Below are 20,394 nucleotides of genomic sequence, written 5' to 3'. Positions count from 1 at the left end.
CTGGAACAACTAGACCACACTTGCTTCCAATCACCCTGAACTCCAGACACCGCTTTGCTAGGTCTGCCTCTACCCAAGGATCTTCAGGGAGCTGCTTATTCATATGGACATTATCTAATTGGCTTCCCTCTGATAAGAAGGTAGCCATTGGACTGTTGTGAGTCCACTCCAGTTTGGATGCAGTCTGTGGGAGCCTAGAGCTAGCTCTGAACCTTTTTGGTGTTTCTGTCTGGCACAAAAGGCATGTGTGCAGCAAAAGGACGTTGAGACTGGTGACTCTGCACTTCCAATATGTTTTATTTATGGCCATATGTGAACTGTTTACAGAGCTTTTCTGGTTTAACCCTTTACATGGATCCCTGAGCTAAACTGATGGGGGAAGAGAGAGAGAGAGTGTGTCTGTGTGTGTTTTTAAGGGACCAAAATGCAAGTCGCCGAAGGTTACTGATCAGGCTTCAGAGAGTTTGTTTTTAGGTAAACATGAATGTATTTACTTCCACAAGCATTCCACAGAGCTCTTTATTTTGAGAAATATTATCTTTGATTTGCTGTAAACGTTTGCATCTGGAATTCAACCTTGGGCAGAAACTGTTTGTATGTGTGTATATATATATATTTTTTTTTAATTTAAGAAGGCTGCATTATCAGGATGATGTTGCAAATCTGGATTTTCCAGTTCACAGTGTTTGGTTTGTTTAAATAGTACCAGATAGGAGAGGGGAAGTGTAAAAAGGACAGAGCTGTGCAGCTAACTTTCTTTCTCAGTGTTTCCTGCTGAGTAAATGCTGTATGAACTCCCAAGCACAGCTCTTAGTATCTTTAACACGCTGTGCTAGCATTCCCCATCCTCTAAATGGCAAGAGCAGTTGTGAATATTTTCCATTTTAAAATCAGATTTGTGTGCATATTAAAATATCTGCAGCTGTTGTTGGGTTGGAGATGGGGAGAAAAGTTTAAAGCAAACTAGATATATTTTATATACAGGCAGTCCCCGGGTTACGTACAAGATAGGGACTGTAGGTTTGTTCTTAAGTTGAATTTGTATGCAAGTCGGAACTGGTACATATTGTAGGGGAAACTCTACCCAAACATTTCTCCAGAGCTCAGTTTTATTCTCCCGCACCTCACTTCCCTCAGTCCTTTATTTTCAAGCTGACATGTCTGCTGAGAAAAGCCGCTCCGCGTCTCCCTGGTCTGCTGGGGTGGGGGGGGCACTAGCTTCGTGTCTCCCTGGTCTGTTGGGGTGGGGGGGGGCGCTAGTTTCGTGTCTCCCTGGTCTGCTGGAGGGAAGCAGCTAGTGCGGGGTTGCCTCACCCCGTTTGTAAGTAGGGATCCGATGTAAGTTGGATCCATGTAACCCGGGGACTGCCTGTAATATCTTTATATAGCACTTGTGATCACTCTCATTCACATGTCCCTCCTCCCCTATTCTAATTCACTGTGATGACCTAAAAATGTTGCCATTCAGGAGTGAAAATTCCCATTTGCCTGGACATACCATTGTGTTAAATGAGCATATTGAGCCCTATCATAACCTTGAGTTCTACAGAGACTGGAAATGTGGATAGAAAATGTTTTACATTTCCCTGCTAAAAGAAAGTGTTTCCCAGGGAGAGGTGTAATTGCATGCTCCTTGTATTAGACTGGTTTTAAAAATAGAGGAGCTATGACAATGTCCTAAGAATCTAAGCAGTAATTTGAGCCTTGGAATTCACAGTTGGCTAATAATCCATATTTTTTTCTGACATTGGGTGAAAATTTTACTTTTGTTTGGAAAATAATATAAGATCTACGATCTCCCTCATATAGATACGGTGTGGGAAAAGATGCTTCTCAATTACAGGGGGTTTTTTACCCCTTGTACTTTACACTGTGATATCTTCCACTGGGACAACACACTATGTTGTTTCAGAAGATGATGCCAGCCTCAAGTTCAAATGTTTAACCCAAACTGGAAATTCTAACCATCAGCAGCATGGCGGGGATGGAGGGGGAGGGGGACATAATTGCTGGGACCCTGGGCAAGATGCGGGAGGCCTGGTACCATGTTGCTGGAAGAGGTGGGGCTTTGGGCAGAAGGGGTGGGGTTGGAGTAGCTGGCCCTTGGCTCAGCACTATGCCGCCTCTGCCCCCTCCCACGCCTGCCCTCAGAGCTGCCTGGGGTGCTCCAGTGACATCTAAAGGGTCCAGAGCTCCAGTGACCGCCGCTGCGCCCCAGAGCCTTTTGAATTGCTGGGCCCCAGGGTAGTTGGGCCCTTTGCTCCCTCCCTGGCTATGTCTATACTCGCGGCTTCTTGCACGAGAAATATGCAAATGAGGCTAAGCATGGAATATCGCCAAGCCTCATTTGCATATCTAATGAGCTGCCATTTTTGCAGAAGAGGCTCTTGCACCAGAAGGAGCTGTCTACACTGCCCCTTCTTGAGCAATGCCGTAATTCCTGAAAATAATCAGCGTAGCGGCATTGCGCAGGAAGGTTTTTCTTGCCCAAGAAGGGGCAGGGTAGACAGCTCCTTCTGGCGCAAGAGCCTCTTCTGCAAAACTGGCGGCTCATTAGATATGCAAATGAGGCTCGGCAATATTCCATGCTTGGCCTCATTTGCATATTTCTCACGCAAGAAGCCGCAAGTGTAGACATAGCCCCTGTGAGCAGGCCTGGCAGCATATCTTCAAAAGTGCCCAAACACCCGTAGAACAGAAAAGACAGGAAGACCTAAGTGACTGGGTTCAGGTGGGTGTGCGAATATTTTGTATTGGACCAACTTGTGTTGGTTCTCTTCAGGGTTGGGAAAGGTGATCGGGTGTTGTCGAGGTTCATTTGAGGATGAGGACTAAGAAGTCAGATGTGAAACCATCACTTTGTGAATTGGGTTCACCCCTGAATAATGCAGCATTTGGGGTTGATTCTTTATTGATTTAAAGAATAACCCTGACATATAGCAAAAGTATGCTTATTAGAAGGCTGATACTTACTTTATCTGGCAGAGATTGTGTGGCTATGGATTATGGCTCCAGCCACTTTTAATAAAACTACAACAGTATCTGTCCATGAAAGTGCCCTTTATTCTCTCTGTGTGTAAACACAGGTACTTGTAAAAAGACACCTGGATCGGTGAGCTCACTTCTGACCTTTTTCACCACTGAGGAAGAATGACATAAATTGTTCCCTCCCACAGTACATGTCTCAACTGGTGAGTTCTCACATCGCAGCCAGAATGAACTCTTGAGATAATGGTACTGTAAAGAATACAAGGTGTGGATGAATGTGTAGTCATACATGGTGCAATGGAATTGGAAGAACTTTTATTTGGCTTGTTAATACTTCTTCAAGCCAGCACCCCAAAATTCCATCCCATATGACACAGTGTTCTTTGTATAGTAAGCATCACTAAAAGTTACACTGTTTTAATCTACTTTAGTTACAAAATTTCAAACATTCTAACCAAAGCCATTCAATGTAAGTTTGACAGGACAGGATTTAGACTAACATACATATTACTTACAAATAGTAAAGGTATTTGTCGGGGGCCCTCGGGAATACCTGTGAGGGAGGGAATATTTTTACACAGGTATTAAAAGCAAAATCAAGTTTGCAAACTGACCGTGTTGATAGACTTGTGAGATGTTGATGAAGGACCTGTAACAGATGATATAACAACCTAGCATTTTTAAAGGCAAACCTTTTATGCTCTGAAGAGCATTAATGCACCTAGAAGCCAGCCAACAAGTTCCCATAAACAGGATTTTTTGCTGATATGAGTGCTGTAGCCGGAGCCAGGATAACATTGCTTAACTGTGGCACTTTGCACCTTGAACTAAGAGTCTAGAGGGAATTTTAAATATGACACTAGCCTCTTTCAAAGCTACCCTCTTTCCTTTTTCGGTTTGATCACCTTGGTCAGGAAGGCCTCCTTAAAGGGAATGTAGCTTGCTGTTTTGTGACGTTCCCATCATCTTGCATTATTTGTTTTAATTATTATTTTAGGATTTATTAATGTACTTGTATGTATTTTTCCAGCCTGCTCTTGCTACCTTTCCGTCTTTGCTCATCACCAGCTTTTCCTTATTCGTACCGATTGTTCATCCTTGCATAACGCAGTAACCACGTGGGGCCAAGAGGGAAGAGGTGCTGGGTTTAATCAGCCAGTATTTATGAAGAAAAAAGAGCCTGTTGCCATTAATCTTAATATAGCAGGAATACTTTCCTATTAAAAAGACATAAACCCGACTGATTTCCAAAGTGCCTAGTTAAATACCTGCACACCCACCCCTGCCTCTCTGGCGTGTATTTTAGGTTTTGCTATAAATTTTTCACCTATTGTCAGCAGCGTGTTCAGCAGGTTTCTTCTTACAAATTAGGAAGTGGCCTCTCCTAGGATCAGGGTGCATGTGTTGGGGATAAGTGGGGTCAGGAATGGGGGTGGGGGTGTATGAGTTGGGGGTGAAGCGAGCTTCCCTGGGGTTTGAACGTTGTGCTGCTTTGAAAGCCATATGGGTTTGCCATGCCCCATAAACGAAACCCTAAGTGTGATCAGCCATAGAGACATGTCTCCCAGCTCCCAAATGGCACTTTAAAGACTAACAGATTTATTTGGTCATAAGCTTTTGGTTTTGCCCATGAAAACTTATGCCCAAATAAATCTGTTATTCTAAGGTGCTACAGGACTCCTTGTTGTTTTGCGGATATAGGCTAACAGGGCTACCTGTCTGATCTGCGTCTCCCAAATAACACCTATTAATACATGTCTGAAAGGCCTTTAGCATCCACGCTTCCTTTTCAAATCAGCATCAACTTTGCAGCTTTATTTCACCTTGCAGGACGATTTGTTATGGTGTGGGGGGGAGCAATTGCTTGGTTACCTTCATTGCTACAGGGGGTGTGTGTTAGATTTTAATTCCTCATCTAGAGTTTTTCATCCATTGAGAAGCACAGGCTCCGCTCTCCTTCCTTTCGAAAGTGGCTCAAGAGTAAAACACCTCCTTGCCTGCTGCAGTTTCAGGTAATTGCTCTTTCTGAAAGCTGCCATTCTGCTGCTTCCATGCAGGGGCCAGGCTCAGCCTGGTGTGCATTTCCCATGCCTCTTAGGCCTTTTATTGCCATGTTGTATAGTTTGTTTATAAGTTCTGTAATCAATTGGTGCATTAGAGGAGTCCAGCCCCATCATGCTCCCTCTCCCGTCCCCCTCCCCCCGCCTTCCCTACTGGTCTTGGCAGTCTGATGCGTGAGCAACCCCATTCCTATTTTCAGAAATAACCATTTCTGAGTGACTATCAAAGCATAGTGTGGGGGGTGAGGTGCTATGCTCCCTCTATATTTATGTCTGGTTTTCTATATAAAGTCCCTGGCTCTACTCTTGAAATACAGCTTGGCAGTTCAAAACACCCTGAAAACGTGTAGTAAGCACGTTAAAAATGCATCGTGAAATGCATGCACAGCATCTGACACTTCTGGAAATGTGATTGCAGCTCTCCAGTTAGAAGAAGAGGGACTTTTTGCTAGCTAAATACATACATGTGATGGCAGCAGATGTAGGGGTGGAGAGGGAGAAAGGAGGCATATTCTGTTCCCAGCAAAAGGTAGAGATTTCATAGAAAAAGAGGATATGGATGAGGAAAAGGGGACAGAAAGAGATTGCAGGGAAGGGGCAAAACAAATGCCAGCAAGGTTAGCTTTTGCTATTTTCCCATCAGAGACGAAAGAGGCCTCCAAAGTTTTTTAAAGATCAGAGGGTTATCCTGAAATAGCCTGTTCCTCTTCCTACAACCAAACCAACCCGCCGCTAAGGCTGCTTTCTTGGCCATGTTTAAAGCCTCTGTCCTGGAAAAGCTACAAGGCAGGAGAGAAAGGAACCCTGCAAATAATCTATCCAGGGTGATCTCATCAGCTGGCAATTGAGTTTCCTAAAAATTGTACGTGAATGACCCTGATGGTATTGTCTGGACACAGTCCCTGCACTCAGAGCACCAGCAGCTATTCCCAGGGCCTGAGTAAAAGGCAGCTTGCTTCCCAGAAAGGACAGTGCAAGAGTGGCACGGTGCCTTGATTTCCAAACGGGATGGAAGGTGTGTTTAGAAACCCCTCAAGGTTTTGTGGAAGCACCTGCCCATTCTACAATGTCCGTGCACAATAATTAAACGTGTGTGAAGCCTATGTCTGCCGAAACACACTTCCCCTGTGTTTTCTGATCAATAGCCACTGTCCTCCACAGACAGCTGCCGCCAGAGAGATTTCCCAGACACACTGTGGAATTTCTAATCAGACCCAGGGCAGCTATTGCAGATCCATTTTTTGCCTTGGTAAGCGATTGACTCCTGTGACTTATTGTCACCTGCTGGGCGATCCCCCGGAGAAGCAAAGAAATAGAAGGGGAGTGTGTGTGGAGGTGGTGGAAATGGATTGGCACCGAATCCCGTGTAAACAGATAAACCTGGTTCTAGTTTTTGTGTGAAAGCCAAGTCCCCTTCTGCATTTCGGTGCTACTTAAGAAATCATGTGGCTTCCCCCATCCTCCATGTATCTTTTTTTTCTCTCTCCCAGGGACCGATCTGCCACGTGTTCTGCTAATGCCTGCCAGAGGTAAACAAGAGAGATACATTTGTGAACAACTGCTCTCCTGGCAAATCATACTCCGCCTGTCAGGGACTGGCCGACTCAGTCAGGCTGTGTCCCCTTATCTGGGGAAACAGTGTTCTTGCCGCCTCTGCCACAACTTGGGGGATGATTTCAAGTCAACAAGGCTGGAAAAGGGGGACGGGGTAGAGGGAAGTTCTCAGAAGGTCCCAGGGTAACCTTTCAGAGGCCCTCCTGTTAGACTTTCATTTCAGGGGGAGGAGGGAGAGAGAGAGACCCATTTAGCAAACAGAAGATTTATGGCTGGACATTTCAGAGAGCTCCTTTCATTCTTTTTTTCCAATCCAAACGCAGAATTGTGTTCGCAAAGCCAGCGAGATGCAGGATTGCAGAAAAGCAATATGGAAAAAAGGGGATTGCACAAGATATCCATTATCTTTTCTAGATCTATCTCCTGACCTAGGCAACACTGTACAATTCAATTATTCTAGCTGCAAGTATTTACTGCTCAGATCTGCTTACTAGACAAGCTAAATTTGGCTGGGGAATGACAGACTTACTAGAAACACCAGTTGTTTTTTTGCTTCAGTACATTGTTTCATGGAAGGCATTAGTTGTGAGGGAGAGGGGGAAATTAGTCCCTTTTATTCCCACACCGGTCTTTGTAGCAAAACCCATCCTGGCCCCTGTTAATTAGCTCTTCCGAAGAATAAATTTCGACCAGCTACTCAAGGCGCCAAGCAAAAACGAACCAAACTCAGTTTTTTTAAAAAATAGCAACAGATTTCAGAAGGGAACAAAGAAAAATCCCCCCATTCCATATATTTGTGAGCAAATGACCAGGACCACAGTGGGGGAAAAGAGGTCTATAAGAATAAGCCTAAAATCATTGTAACTAGCGCTGGGGTTCAAATTCTCAACCTTACAAGCAAAAAAACAAGGGGGGGAGCCTTTGATCTTCTAGATGAAAGAAAGCTTTATCATTTTTTTAAAAAGCAGCAGCCCAACGCTTTCACTTACAAGCCTTTGGTACACTGTAAGGTTTGTACATGAAGTGCTACTCTTTTTTCAAAGGCCTTTTATGACTATGAATCACTAAAATAAAATGAGTAAATAGTTCTAAAAGTATCAAAAAGAAAACAAGTTTCTGAAGAGCTAGGCTGGCTGTTGCTGGTATCCCGCTGGTTTTTTAGCTCAACATTAAACTACAGTTCAGAAAAAAGCAAGGGGAAGGGGTTCTTTCCCACCTGAAACAAGCTACTATTGTGTTCTTGAGGTGAGTGTGAATGTATTGCAGTCAGGGATTTATACACACAAGATACCCGTCCTCCTACCTATAGATAAACTACAAAGGATAGTATTAAAACCGGCGCTGGTCTTCAAATTTGTATTTACACCTGGGCTAAGCGATTAGGTTTCTGCTAGGAATTCTTTCATAAAAGCTGATTAAAATAGCTCCAAAGAGGCAGCTAAAGATCAGTATCATAGCCCAGGACCTGGAGAGGGAAACGAACACAAAGGAGGTGCCTCTGAAGGCAAACGGCTTTGGCTTTTGTGGGAAAACAGTGGAAAGACCGCTTCAAGGTTGGAGTGTCCTTTGATAAGAAAAAGTATTTTGTCAACCCAGCTGGGAATAATTGTGTGTTTATTGTACAGTGCCTCAAAAAGCAACCTGAGATTTCCACTGTATAGAACAAACAATATCAAAACAAAAGAAAGTCTAATCTAATTAACGCCGACTAGAACAATGAAGAGAGGGGGGAAATCCCTAATGCGCTTTAATTCAGTTCAATGTATTTTGCAAAATACAAATACAGATCAGATCGGCTTGTTCGAAGGGCACTGTGACTCTGAAAAGAAATTGAGTCAATGAGCTCTGTTGAGTTTCTTCTATGCACACTCCCGCTCAGGAAGAAAAAAAAACCCAGCAAGCTGGAAATAACAAAACTCAAACCCGAAAAGAGATGGGGAGAAGAGGGTTCATGTTTGGTTTGGTGGGTTGCGTAGATCTGAAAGCAGGAGAAGAACAGGCATCGTGTTTATGGTTTGAAAGAAACCGAAAGGGGGCAGGAGAAAAATGGCTCCCTCCGCTTAGTCCGAATAATGGATTTCTGGGGTTTGGGTTTAGATAGTGGGGCTGGAAAACGGGTCACGGACACACAAGACGGTAAAGGAAAACTAAAGGTCACTGGTAAAACCGTGGTGACCAGGAAAATGTTTGGAATCTTCACTCCAACTTTATTTAAAGGGGTTACTTACTAACCTGGCTAGTCTCATATACTTTGGAGGGGGAGGAGAAAAGTTTCACAGAAAAGAATAGCAGGCTTAAGAAATGTTGTTTTCCCCCTTTGCTACTCCACCCAGCCTACAAGATGGCTCCCAGCTGGTACCGATCAGTCAGACTGCACCAAACAGAGGATGGGGGGAAAATCCAAGATTTTGTTATCAGTGGCAAAGATCAAGGCAATTAAATATTTGCTACAGACTAAGACTGCAGTTGGCGATGTAGAGCTAGATATTTAGTGTTGTTTTTTTCCGAGGGGGAAGGAAAAACAACCCACCCGGTATTGTTTACAGCGGAAGGCAGCCCGTGTTATGGGATTTGCCTCGCATTTTTTTCCTCCATAACATCTCGAAAGCCTCGTCTAGATAACCATTTGATTACATAAAATGCTATTAAAAATAGCTGCAAGGTTCCGCTTGCATTGAGAGCTGACCTAGTACATTTTCCCAACGTAAAGCTTTTGGGGTTTTGGGTGGTTGACAAAGCGGGGTGGGGGGGAGGAAGGAAGATTGATCAACAGAGAAATTGCAGCTTTAATGAAATGCAGATTCCCTTCTCAACTGATGAGAAACACACTTGAAAAAATGCAAGCGCCACTGGCAAACTTAACGACAAATAGGCAGAATTTTTTATTAGCAACTAAATGATTTATTGCATACATACCCCACCATCACAATTACAGCGTCTTGTAGGATCCGGGTGTGAAAACATTAAACATTTATACAATATGCTTTCAAAGCCACGTAAAAACCATTAAAAAAAAAACAAAAACCTTTGGTCTGCTAAAGGAGAACGAAAACGAAACCTTCCCAATCCAGGAGTGGAGAAGTCCAAAGAGAATGGCGTGGAGAGCTCTTGCCTGAATCGTTAGGGTATTTATGAACGATGGACTTTTTTAAATCAAGTGCATTTAGAATTTGCAAGCTTTTCGAGGAATAAAGCGGTATATTTTTTTTAAAGCGTAAACTTAGAGGGAAACTGTCACTCATTGCTGCTTCAGTGATCATTCAAAATCTCTCAGCATTCTGCGCAGGCAGCCATCAGCCATGGACTTGCATTAATTTCCTTTGCAATCCTATCCTCTCCCCCCCCCCCCCTCCCACCAGGCCTCTCTCTCTCTCGCCCTTTCTCCCCCTTTCTTCTTGTTGATCCTTTGGCTAATTTGGGATCACTCCACTGGTGAGGAGTCCCGCTGAAATTTGCCATTTTCCCCTTTTCACGGGGGTTTCAGAAGAAGCCGGGGTGATATTTGGATGAGATCTTCTTTGCTTTATCGTACAGAAGCGCTTTTTCCTCTTGGCTCATTACTATTTTAGGTTTTGGGGGAGGGGAGAGCTTCCTTTCCTTTCCTCGCTTCTCTCCCTGCTCCTCTGTTTCCAAAAGAGGGCAGCCTAGAAACCAGCCAGTACAGTTTAGCTATGGGCAACTTGAAACTATCCTGCTGGCTCGAGTTTTTTTTTTTTTTAAATTTATACTAGAATTAAATTCGATTTCTCCTCCCCCCCTTAAATACCCAAGGTGTGTGTGTGGGGGAGAAGAGTTTCTGATTGCTTGGCTGGGGGAAAAGAGGACTTAGACGCCTAAAATGAAGGCTTTTTTTTTTTTAAAATAAACAAAAACCTAAACCGTAGAGCAGTTAATCCAAAACTGGGGTAACAAAGCTGTGTACAGAGTCCCTCGCCAATTCGCAGCCTTGGTTAACCATTGCAGTATCAGAGCCTTCCAGATCGCATTTGGAGGTTACAATAAGGCTTGCTGTTAAAAATAGTTTTAAACGCTTTTTTTTCCCCTTGAGGAAGGCACTTGCAGATAGGGTCTCCGTTTACATGGGGCGTCTCTCTCTCTCTCTCTCTAAAAACAAAGTCTGTTCATCTTCCTAGGCGAGGAAAACAACCACAGACCAACAACGCAGTGTGAAAACGGATTATGCTGAAAGAGGCATTGTAAAATCAAATACAAAGTCGTTTGGTTCTCTCTCGTCCCCCTCCCTTTCTCCTCCAGCTAGGGCAGCTTTTATAGCATAGCAGTTCTCTGCACAACGCTGGTTTTTCCCACCTAAGCAGATTTCGCGGGGGGGGGGGGAGGAGAGGGAGGGAGGTGGCGGCAGTATCGCCTTTGAAACTTAACACAAGGTGGAAAAAGCAAAGCCAACAACATTTATTAAAACGGGGAGGGGGCAGGGAAAAGGGTCTCGTAGGAGCCCTACAGTGAAATGCAAATGAACTGAAATGTCACTGGGGATTTTTTTGGACCACAGATCATTGCTTTCTAATCATGTTTTCAGTTCGGATTTTTTTGAGGGTGGGGGTTGGGTTTGTTTGCCTTTAAAGGGGCTATATAAAGGGACTGTTTACTCTCGCCTAACGTGCATTTATTCTGGGATTATTTTAACGAAGAGTGCTGCAGTTTGCTCTTATCACCTATACCACGTTTCTATAGGAACCTCTGTTGAAAAGGTTATACACACACTCACCGGCGGGCGACAGCCTCTCGAAAATATTAAAGATTAGCTGCCTTCCATTAAGGTCTAGTGAAGGATTTTTTTAAGCTCCCCCCCCCAGTGGTCCCCAAGAGCCTGCTTTGTCCCCTTTTCTCCCAGCCTTTTTGGGACTCAATTCAAGCGGTCTGAAAGTATAATAAAAATCCTACTCTAAAGAGAGGTTTAAAAAAAACAAATTGGAAAATATGTCCCAGTAGATCTGAGCAAAGCGCCGACCAGTAACTGCAGAAAGGAGGACGAATTACCCCCCTCCCCATGCATTATTTGTCCTGGGTGCTGCAAGCTTATTTTTCAACCAAACCTCCCCCCCCCCCATCGCCCTGTTCCATAGAAAGAGGGGGAACGTTCACTCAATGCAGCATTTTCACTAAATAGAGCGCAATGAAAAGACCCGAAATGCAGTTACAACCACCTTCTATTTTGATCAGTCAGCCCAGACTGGGGAAAGGAGGAGGGTGCGGGGGAAGCCTTGAAACGGCCTCTAAAAATTCTCACCACCAGTTTTGATCATTCAGCCCTGTTAGGGGAGCCTAGAAACCGGTCGAGTTCTTGGTCCATAATTGGTTTTATAGGAATGGCTGAGGGCCAAAATGTTTACATGAGAGTGAGTGGCAGTGCGAGCAGCCAATGGGAGACTTACTATGAAATTTTGGCTGGCCAGCTTGGAGAGGGGTGGAACGGGAGGAACAATGCTTGTTTCATTGCTAAAGAGTTTTTTTTTAAAGATTCAGCGAGAGGAACTTGAAAGGGGGTTTGTGTAATGTACCTTTTCCAATCCCGGGCTGTATATGGAGATTCGGCATTCTCTAAACCAGCGCTACCTGGATTTTATTAAAAAGCAGAGACCTTTGGAGCAGGAAAGCTGGATTTTAAAGGAAAGCAGAGTGATCGTGGCTTGCGCTCCTTTTTCTTTCAGGGTGGAGGAGAGGGTGAGCCCGACTTATGGACTAAAAGAACATTTTTATACCAAAAAAAGGCAAGACGGGCAAAAAGTACTGTTCTTGCTTGGATCTAATTTCTGAGACGGGTGGCGAGCAGAGGGAAAGAGCTAAAGAATGCCAAAGAAGAGAGTTGCCTAGAGAAGAAAAGCGGATTCTTCAGGGTTTAGAAAGGTAGAATTTTCCCCGTTTATTTTTGCTGCAAGTGAACTAGTTTTTGTTTGCATTTTTGGTGACTGGCTTTGCTAGAGGAGCCGCGCTCCCTCCGAAAACCTTTCCGTAGCTTAGTTGGTTTTGATTTCACCACTTTACCCCCTCCCCCCGCTTATTCCCATACCCCCGCCCCCGATACACACACGAAAGAGGGAGAAAAAAAAATAAAAAATAAGGTTTCCAAAGCGACTCCCCAACTCCTTTGCTGATACAGGCTTGGAAGGGAGGTAAGAGACAGACATGTTATGCTTATGGGCTGTTTTTAATTAAAAGCAGGAATGCAGCCATTTTAACTGCGTTAAAGAGGAAGGAAAAATAAGGAGATTTTGAAACAAACATTTGAATGAAGGCAGATAAATTAACACACGCACCACCTCAAAAAAAAAACCTATAATCAGAAGGGTCGGCTGAACTTGTCCATTTTGTCCTGATGTTATTTCATTCCACTGTAAAATAAACGAGTAAGAGGTGGGCTTTTTTAAATGCAGCAGCACCCTCGGCTTAAAATGGAAAGCATGTTGCTAAGGCTATCCAATATTGTGGGGGGTTTTTTAAGTAAATGTTTAATCTGGTGACCAGAAGAGACACTTCTTAATAAAGCTGGTGGAATATAGTAACTAAAACCAGGTCAAAATAAGAAACTAAGCTGGTAAGAAAACTTCGTGTTAAATGTATTTTCTGGACAGTGCATTCCATTTTTAAATTGTGTAGGTTAAAGAGGTGGAAATAATTACAATTCATTTCAGATATTGTGAGAATTGGCTTTCTCTCGAAAACACGGAATGCATGAGTATTTTGACTTGATCTCGAAACCAATGCTCTTTAGACAGCTTGGATAACATATATATATATATATATACACACACACACGTTAGGGAATGATTTCATGTCATTTAAAATAAATAGTTGAGGGAGAAAACAGATTTAAAATATTGTGCTTCCGTCTACCACCCATTTTTCCCTCGGTAAATTCTAGAAATCTTAACATTTTAACTGAAATCTGACGAAGAATCCAAAAGAGGATTCTCGAATTAGGTATGTCTTGTATAGTATCGAAGAGTAATTTTTCGCTAATTTCACTAGCAAGCAATTCTGCGTGTCGAAAGTATGTAAGAGTATTCCTTAATAACCCAGTAACTGAAAATGAAACTAAGGATAATATTGGTTTTTATAAGACTGCCAAAATGCATTCACATCTCTAGGTAGTCTCAGAATTACAAATAAAATATTATTTTCTCTTTTAAATCTCTTGTTCCAGAATAAATCCACTCCCCCCCAAAAAAGCTTATGTGAAGTGGATTAAGGAACACAAATTTTAAAAACAAAATAATACAAATCGTTTTGAAATCCTCTCAAGGGCTAAAAAGTTAAATATTAAATGCTTTCAGGATAAGGTAACGAGTAAATGTGTAGTGGGACATTTTTAATCTAGGGGGAAGAGAAGGTTCGCGGTTTGGGAATCTAAAGTTGGGTGATTATGGAGAATCATAAATACTGCGGTGGCTGGTTTCAACCAGATTCGTAGGGCAGAAGACTCTGGAATGCCTGAGTTAGGCTTTTATTATTTGTCAAAAATAATTTTAAGACGGTGGGGTGGGTTTCGCAGGACTTGTTGAATTAATTCCCCCTTGGTTTTGGGTAGAGGAGGAGCAAAGAGGAAGGTTCTTTTAATTAAACCGAATTATCTCGCTGCTGTGATTGCACCAAAAATATCGGATTCTCCCAAGCAACAATGTGGGTCCCCCCCTCTCAAGCTCCCCTCTCTTTTTTCTCCCTAAAGGCGAGGATTTTTAAAAAGTGATTTATATCGGGGAGTTTTTTGAAGGGGGAAATAACCCAACTTCGGGGTGACTGACTTGATGAATAGTATAAATCATTTAGCTTCCCTTTGCATATTGAAAGAGTGTGTGAGGTTTGGCTGGGAGGGTGAATTCACCGGAGGGATGGTAACCCGCCCTGTGTTTGTGTCTGTCTCTCCCCTGCAGGGCTCTCGCCTCGCCAGGACCCCGGCACCCCACCGCGCCATGGGACGCGTTCACACCTTCGTTTTAAAAAACATCTGAAGCCAGGGGTGGGGAGGGGGGGGAGAGAAAGTCAACGCGAAGCCCGCGAGTGGATGATGGATGGCAGAGATTTTGGGCTTCCTCGATCTGTCCACGTTCCCCCTCCTCTGCTGTCCGGGCTGGCTATGGAGAGTCACCGAGTCGGACCGGCCAGCGCAGCCGGGCGCATCGCCCCATCCGCCGGACACATGGCTGCGGGGCTGCCGGCCCCGCTGGCACCGGGCAAATACCTCGCCTCCGGCATCAACATCCATTCCCACCCGGGTAAGGCGCTTTGGCGGGGGGTGAGTCAGTGGCTGAGCGGACCAGAAAGCTCTTCGAGAGCCCCCAGCCCCTTGCAGAACCCGGGGAAGGCTGCGGGATGTTTTTTTTGAAGGGGGGACGACGAACGAAATAGATCCGAATTGGTTTCTCTTCCCCCAGATGTTACCTTTTCATGAGCAGGAGGAAGAAAACTGGCCCCTGGGGTGTGAAATCCAGACGGAGGGAGCTTTTAATTCCCCCCCCCTCGAAGAAACTGGCCTGAAACGCATCCCATTGCCTTTCCTAAACCTTCTCCCAAGCAGGCAATATTTTGCCGGGATCCCTTTTGAAACTTGTCCCCAGGTTTCTTAAACAACCCTCCAAAACGCCAAGTTTCCCCCCCCCCCGTCCTGGATTCCGGACAGACACTCTCCCCCTTATATATTTTTAACTTGATTAAACTCTCCCTCCCCAGCAATGTTGATCGAAATCTGGGACATCTCTCTTCTTCCTAGTCCGGATTTTTGTTTACACCGAAGGATTACTGTATTTCTAGTTCAAATAGTCCCCCACCCCCGATGTAATAATCCCTCATATTTTCTAGCATCGGATTTAAATCTCCTGCCGGAACAGAATTTTTTTAAAGGTTGAATCTTTATTTCAAGCGCTGCTTAATCGTTCTCTGGTTTTCTTGCCTGATCGCTGGTGATTTCAGTTGAGCAGGGACTTTGTTAAAAAACGCGCATTTCAGCTGACTGGCAAAAGAGGGGGAGGGAGGCAGGACGAGTTTCCCACCCCCAGTTTCTAAGCGAGGCAGTGAGTTGAACCCGCTTTGTTTTGCTAAAGTCTGTGTGTGTTAGCGTCCGAGAACTCCGCTTTCATTCCCCAGCGTCTCCGTGGCGTCCTGGGAAGTTCGTTAAGTTTGGCAGGATTTTTTTTTTTTTTTGGAGAGGGGATTCAACAACCTAAAAAGTAAACGGTTTAATAGACACCATCTGGGTTTTAAAAATGAACGAAACTGGCTGGAAGGAAAAGAAAAGACGCAGGGTCGAGCTGGGGGGCGGCTTGTTTTTTTTCCTCAGTGCATCGACTATAAATACCCCCAATATTCCACATGGGTTAACTTTAGCAGCCTTATTTCTTTAATTGCACGGCGGTGGGGCGGGCTACAAAGAATGCATGCTAAGAATATGGGATCGAGCCTTCCTCCTCTCCCCCCCACTAGTAATTTATTGTCTGGATTTTGAGCTTCAGCGGCAGTCGGTTGCTTTGGGGGTGATTCAAGGCAGATGAAAAGTTTTAGTGTTCTCTGAAATTCCCTGCTTCCAGACCTCCCCTTATCCCTTCGAGGGAGAGGGTAGTGGAGGAAGGCAGTCAGAAATAACACACACACACCGCATTATGAATCTCTGGGGCTTGCTGCATGTCCAACTTTTGCACATTAACCGAGGATGCATTTTTGTGGTTGTGTGTGTGACTCCGTTAAAAGCTGTTTAGCTGGAAGTGTTTTTATATATATTAAAAAAAACCCTCTGTAGACAGAAAACTGTTGTGTGAAGGGTATTTTACTCTTTTAAAGAATCAATCCTTTACCAGCCTGATGGATGCAATGTCTAAAGTGCTTTGGGGCTATTTCTTATTAAGACATAAAAACTATTCTGTAGCGCCTGGCTTTTTGTTTAAATTCTTATAAGACAATATAGCTGGTTATCGGTCTGTACATGTGCCAGCCAGCTGCTTTTCTTTCACTGCATATTTAAAAAAATATGTTGCTTTTCCAGATATTTAGTGTTGTGAAGCCTGTGTTTATGGACAGAAGTGAAGTTGCTTTGCGGTCCAAGACTCAGATATTTCTGCAGTTCAATTTCTTTTTTTTTCTGGGCGTGGAAAGGTGACTCTGAGTTTACTTTAGGCGTTGGTAGGGGACAAGTTTTGCAATAATAAGCCTGCTTTTCTCCATGCCGCATGGAATGAATGACTCTGAAATTTGCAAACCTGATTGCCAACATCTGCAAAAAAGGAAGCAGCTCGAATCGAGGGAGAGATTTATTGCTTTTAGAATAGGTGGCAGTGCCAATTTTCCAGGTGCTAAAACAAGAGGTGTAAAATGAAGAGCAATAAAAGGAAGCACATGGGCAAACACCGCATGTCCCACCTCCTCTTGCTACAGAAAAATGTAATATCTCTAACACTGATCTCCCTGTGTGGACAAACAGGTTTGACCCTAGGATCAGCTTCTAGGGTGGGTTTTTTTTGTTTTATTTTGAAAGCCGTACAGGCATTTAATTCTTTGCTGTGGAAGATGTGTACAGTTACCTTTCCAAGTTATATTAATAAAGCTGCCACCGTTTTTGTTTTCGGGGCTTTTTTGTTTTTAGCCCATTGCTTACTTGGGCTATCTCATGAAATAATTGCTTTATGTTTATCCTCTGGTTCTGAGGTGCAAACAATGTCCTTTGAAAGGGGGTTCAGAGAAAACTTCCCTAGAGGCTGGTAAGCCAGTGCGGAAAACTGGTCCTTATTTAAAAGGAATTTAGTCTCCCTCCCTCCCTCCCCCCGCTAGAAATTCAGATTTTTGCATCTAAGCCACTGCTAAGATAACTCCCCATCAGTTCTACAATTTGTTTCTCTGCATTCCCTCACCAACTCTCTACCCTGCTATTAAAACAAAGCTCTCTCGCCCAGGTTGGCTACAGTAGGGAGTGGTAATTCCCAGACAGGCTAAATTGCATTAAAAAGATATGTACAATTAACAGTTTAAACTTCCATTATACCGTGGCAGTTGGTAGACAGGGATTTTTTACGGCTTTAACAATTTCATTTTAAATGACAATTGCTTCCTGCTATTTAGAGCCTTTTTTTTTAGGCTGTCATTTTGAGTTGGTAAAGGAGGGAGGGGTAGCATTTTAATAGAGCATCTTAAAACCAGTCATTGAATAATGCAGGACTAAAGGCAGGCACTGCTGAATCCCTCCCCAAGTCATCTTAAACTAAATTCATCCCTTTCAAAATAGCCTGAATTACTGTGCTTCTGGATCTAGTTCTTTTAGCCAATCGATTTCAAAATTCTTTGCCGTGAAGCCGTTCTTTGCTAGAAAACCCTGAGTTGAAGGAAGCCTTCGTTCTGGCTCACTTAAGAGATTCTTGGCTATGTATGTATATTTCATATGAACTTGCCAATAATCCTGATCCACTGAAGATTTTTTTTGTCTGGAGGAGGGGAGACAGTCTTTTGTTTGATAAAGGACACAGTATGGGTTTCTGTGGCTGTGGGAAAAGGGAGCACTTACGGGGGCAGTGAGAAGGTAGAACTGGTTTCTCTTCTACCTGGTCGTTCCTATGGTTTCTTATCAGATTTACCCAGCGTTGCTTGGGTCCATAATTTGGGAATTCCATCAAGTGTAATTTATTTCTCGTCCTTCTAAACTCTGATAATTCACTATATTTTAACAAAAAAGGGCTATAGTCAATTTGGTTTCCAATAACATTTTCGTCTCGTTTTCAAACCTTAAGCATTGATTTAGCTGTGCCAGAACAGAGCAGTACTCCATATTTCTCCGTGCTATCTCTTTTCTGTAAGTCTTATTGAGAAGCAATCCTATTCCAGGTTCATCCTAATTTTCTGGCGCATCTTGGTTCGGTCTCTTTCAACATTTGCTTATTTATGTCAATTTTGAGGACTGTACTTGCTTTGATGATTCTGTCTCTTTTTTTTTCTATTTGGTTTTATGAAACGCAATCCCATTTTCCTGGCACAACCAAACCCTTACACTGCTTTCAGTTATGATCAGAGCAAGCTGTATACCAAATTTGGTGGTCCATGCTCTTACTGTTTAGGAGGAGTTCTTGATCAGACAAACTCTCTAAAATATATAGTAGATAGGTAGGTTGTTCATGTCAGAGTTGGATGGCAGGGGATAGGATGTACATGGCAGCCAGGAGGTAGCATGGAGCCTTCACAAAGGTCCTACTAAATGTCCATAAAAAGAGTTAAGAGGGTGATGTTCTGCAATGGAATCTCATCCAGAGCAGCAGAGGTGTTTGGCAACAAATGGCAGGCTCCTTTTAATAAAAGAGAAGGTAATTGTAATCAGTGGTACCAGCCTGCAGAGTCCAATAATAGGCTAGCCTTTCATCTCTGGAGACCTGAGTTCAAAATCTGGTGGATTATTGGTTTTTGCTGTAGGTCACAAATGATTAGGAGTTCAGTGGGCTCATCTGAATCCATTCAGTAATCTTATTTCCAGCACAAAATCGAGAGTTAGTGTGTTCCTATTGGCAATCTCAGCATAGGAAAGGCCTGAGACTGAGTGGCATGGGTAGATTCAGGACGTTGTGGATGTCAAGGAGCAGAGATGCGTGAGAGAAATTTGCCCAGCATCTGACTATACCAATATGTAGCAAACTCCCTGAAAAACAAACACCTCCAATGCTGTTCCCCCAGTGTCAAGATGATATTTTTCTCTATGTGTGGGTGTGTGTGTTTGTGCATGCGAGAGAGAGAGAGAAATGATCTGGTGAGTGCTCTTTTTAGGTATTACTACCCAACAAAGTTGGATTCACTAAGTCTTCCTTAATCCACAAGAAGGGACTTAAATATAATAGCAAGACAATATTAAATAAAACAGGGAAGTCCACCGGCCAAAGAAGAAGGTACAGATTGAGGGAAGCAATGCTTTTATAGTTCCGCCTTAAGTATTTGTCTCCAGATAGAGGAAATTTGGGAGTTTTAAAGTGGATTGGAAACTATGTATGTCCTTGCAGTGACAGGCAGACAATCTGTTGCATGCATTAACTGAGTATATGACTTAGGCCTGCATACAATTTATAATTTTTGTCAGCATAGCTACATTAGTTAGGAGTGTTTAGAAAAAAAATCACATCTCATCTGACAGCGGTGCCAGCAAAAGCCCCTGTAACTGCAGTTTTACTGGCAAAAGTGCAGTTTTGCTGAGATATGCTGCATCCACATGAGGAGTGCTTTGCTGGCATAGCATCTGGTATAGCTGTACTGGCCAAATGCTCTTAAAACAGACCTGGTCTTGCTGTATTTTCTGCCTGTCAATTGCCTATCACGCTGGTTAGCGCTAGACAAATGGTAAGACGAAATAACCTGCCACCTCTAGATCAGCCTGCCGCAAGCTGGGATTGGGATGTGGACACTAAAGTTACCCAGGGCTGTAAATTCAGCTGATCAGCTTTGTGGTTTAGCACAGGTATTTTTGTAATTATGATACATTCTGGGAAACTTTCATTGTATTCAATGGGGAAATTTTTATTGTGTTCAATGGCCCTTGAAATCACACTTCCCCTCTGGGTAGTGTGGTAGGTATGGTGCTGGCTTGTAATACAAAATGTAAAGGAATGTTAACTGACTAGAGACCTGCCAGAGGTTGTATTTCTCCCTCTCATGCCCCAAACTAGGCATTTTTTTCATAAAGTTACACCGCTGCAGCTCCACCAGTAGTAGTTGTGAAGAGACCCTTGTGCAAACAGGGCCTCACACTAAGGATGTGAATGACTAGTTGACTATCCGATAAGCAAATACTTATCCGATAGTCGACACATTAGTTGACTCGCTG

The 20,394-nt window shown here is 43.5% G+C and overlaps 1 protein-coding gene across 9 annotated transcripts in view; it reads left to right on the top strand.

The window, feature by feature from the left end:
- Positions 1-20,394, top strand: part of TNRC18 (trinucleotide repeat containing 18) — a 176,805-nt gene that overhangs the window by 67,038 nt on the left and 89,373 nt on the right. For 4 of the 9 annotated variants that reach the window (XM_075899662.1, XM_075899665.1, XM_075899661.1 and 1 more), the window contains exons 1-2: positions 12,058-12,467; positions 14,492-14,833. In XM_075899662.1, coding sequence (XP_075755777.1) covers positions 14,623-14,833 — 211 coding nt within the window. In that variant the 5' untranslated portion in view covers positions 12,058-12,467; positions 14,492-14,622. Of the gene's footprint in view, positions 1-12,057; positions 12,468-12,715; positions 12,734-14,491; positions 14,834-20,394 lie in introns of those variants that run through there. The other 5 variants (XM_075899664.1, XM_075899660.1, XM_075899663.1 and 2 more) reach the window with 3 other exon arrangements.

The sequence above is a fragment of the Pelodiscus sinensis genome, chromosome 16, assembly GCF_049634645.1.
Source record: "Pelodiscus sinensis isolate JC-2024 chromosome 16, ASM4963464v1, whole genome shotgun sequence".
Classification (NCBI taxonomy): Eukaryota; Metazoa; Chordata; order Testudines; family Trionychidae; genus Pelodiscus; species Pelodiscus sinensis.
This window is presented reverse-complemented; position numbering and strand designations above follow the sequence as displayed.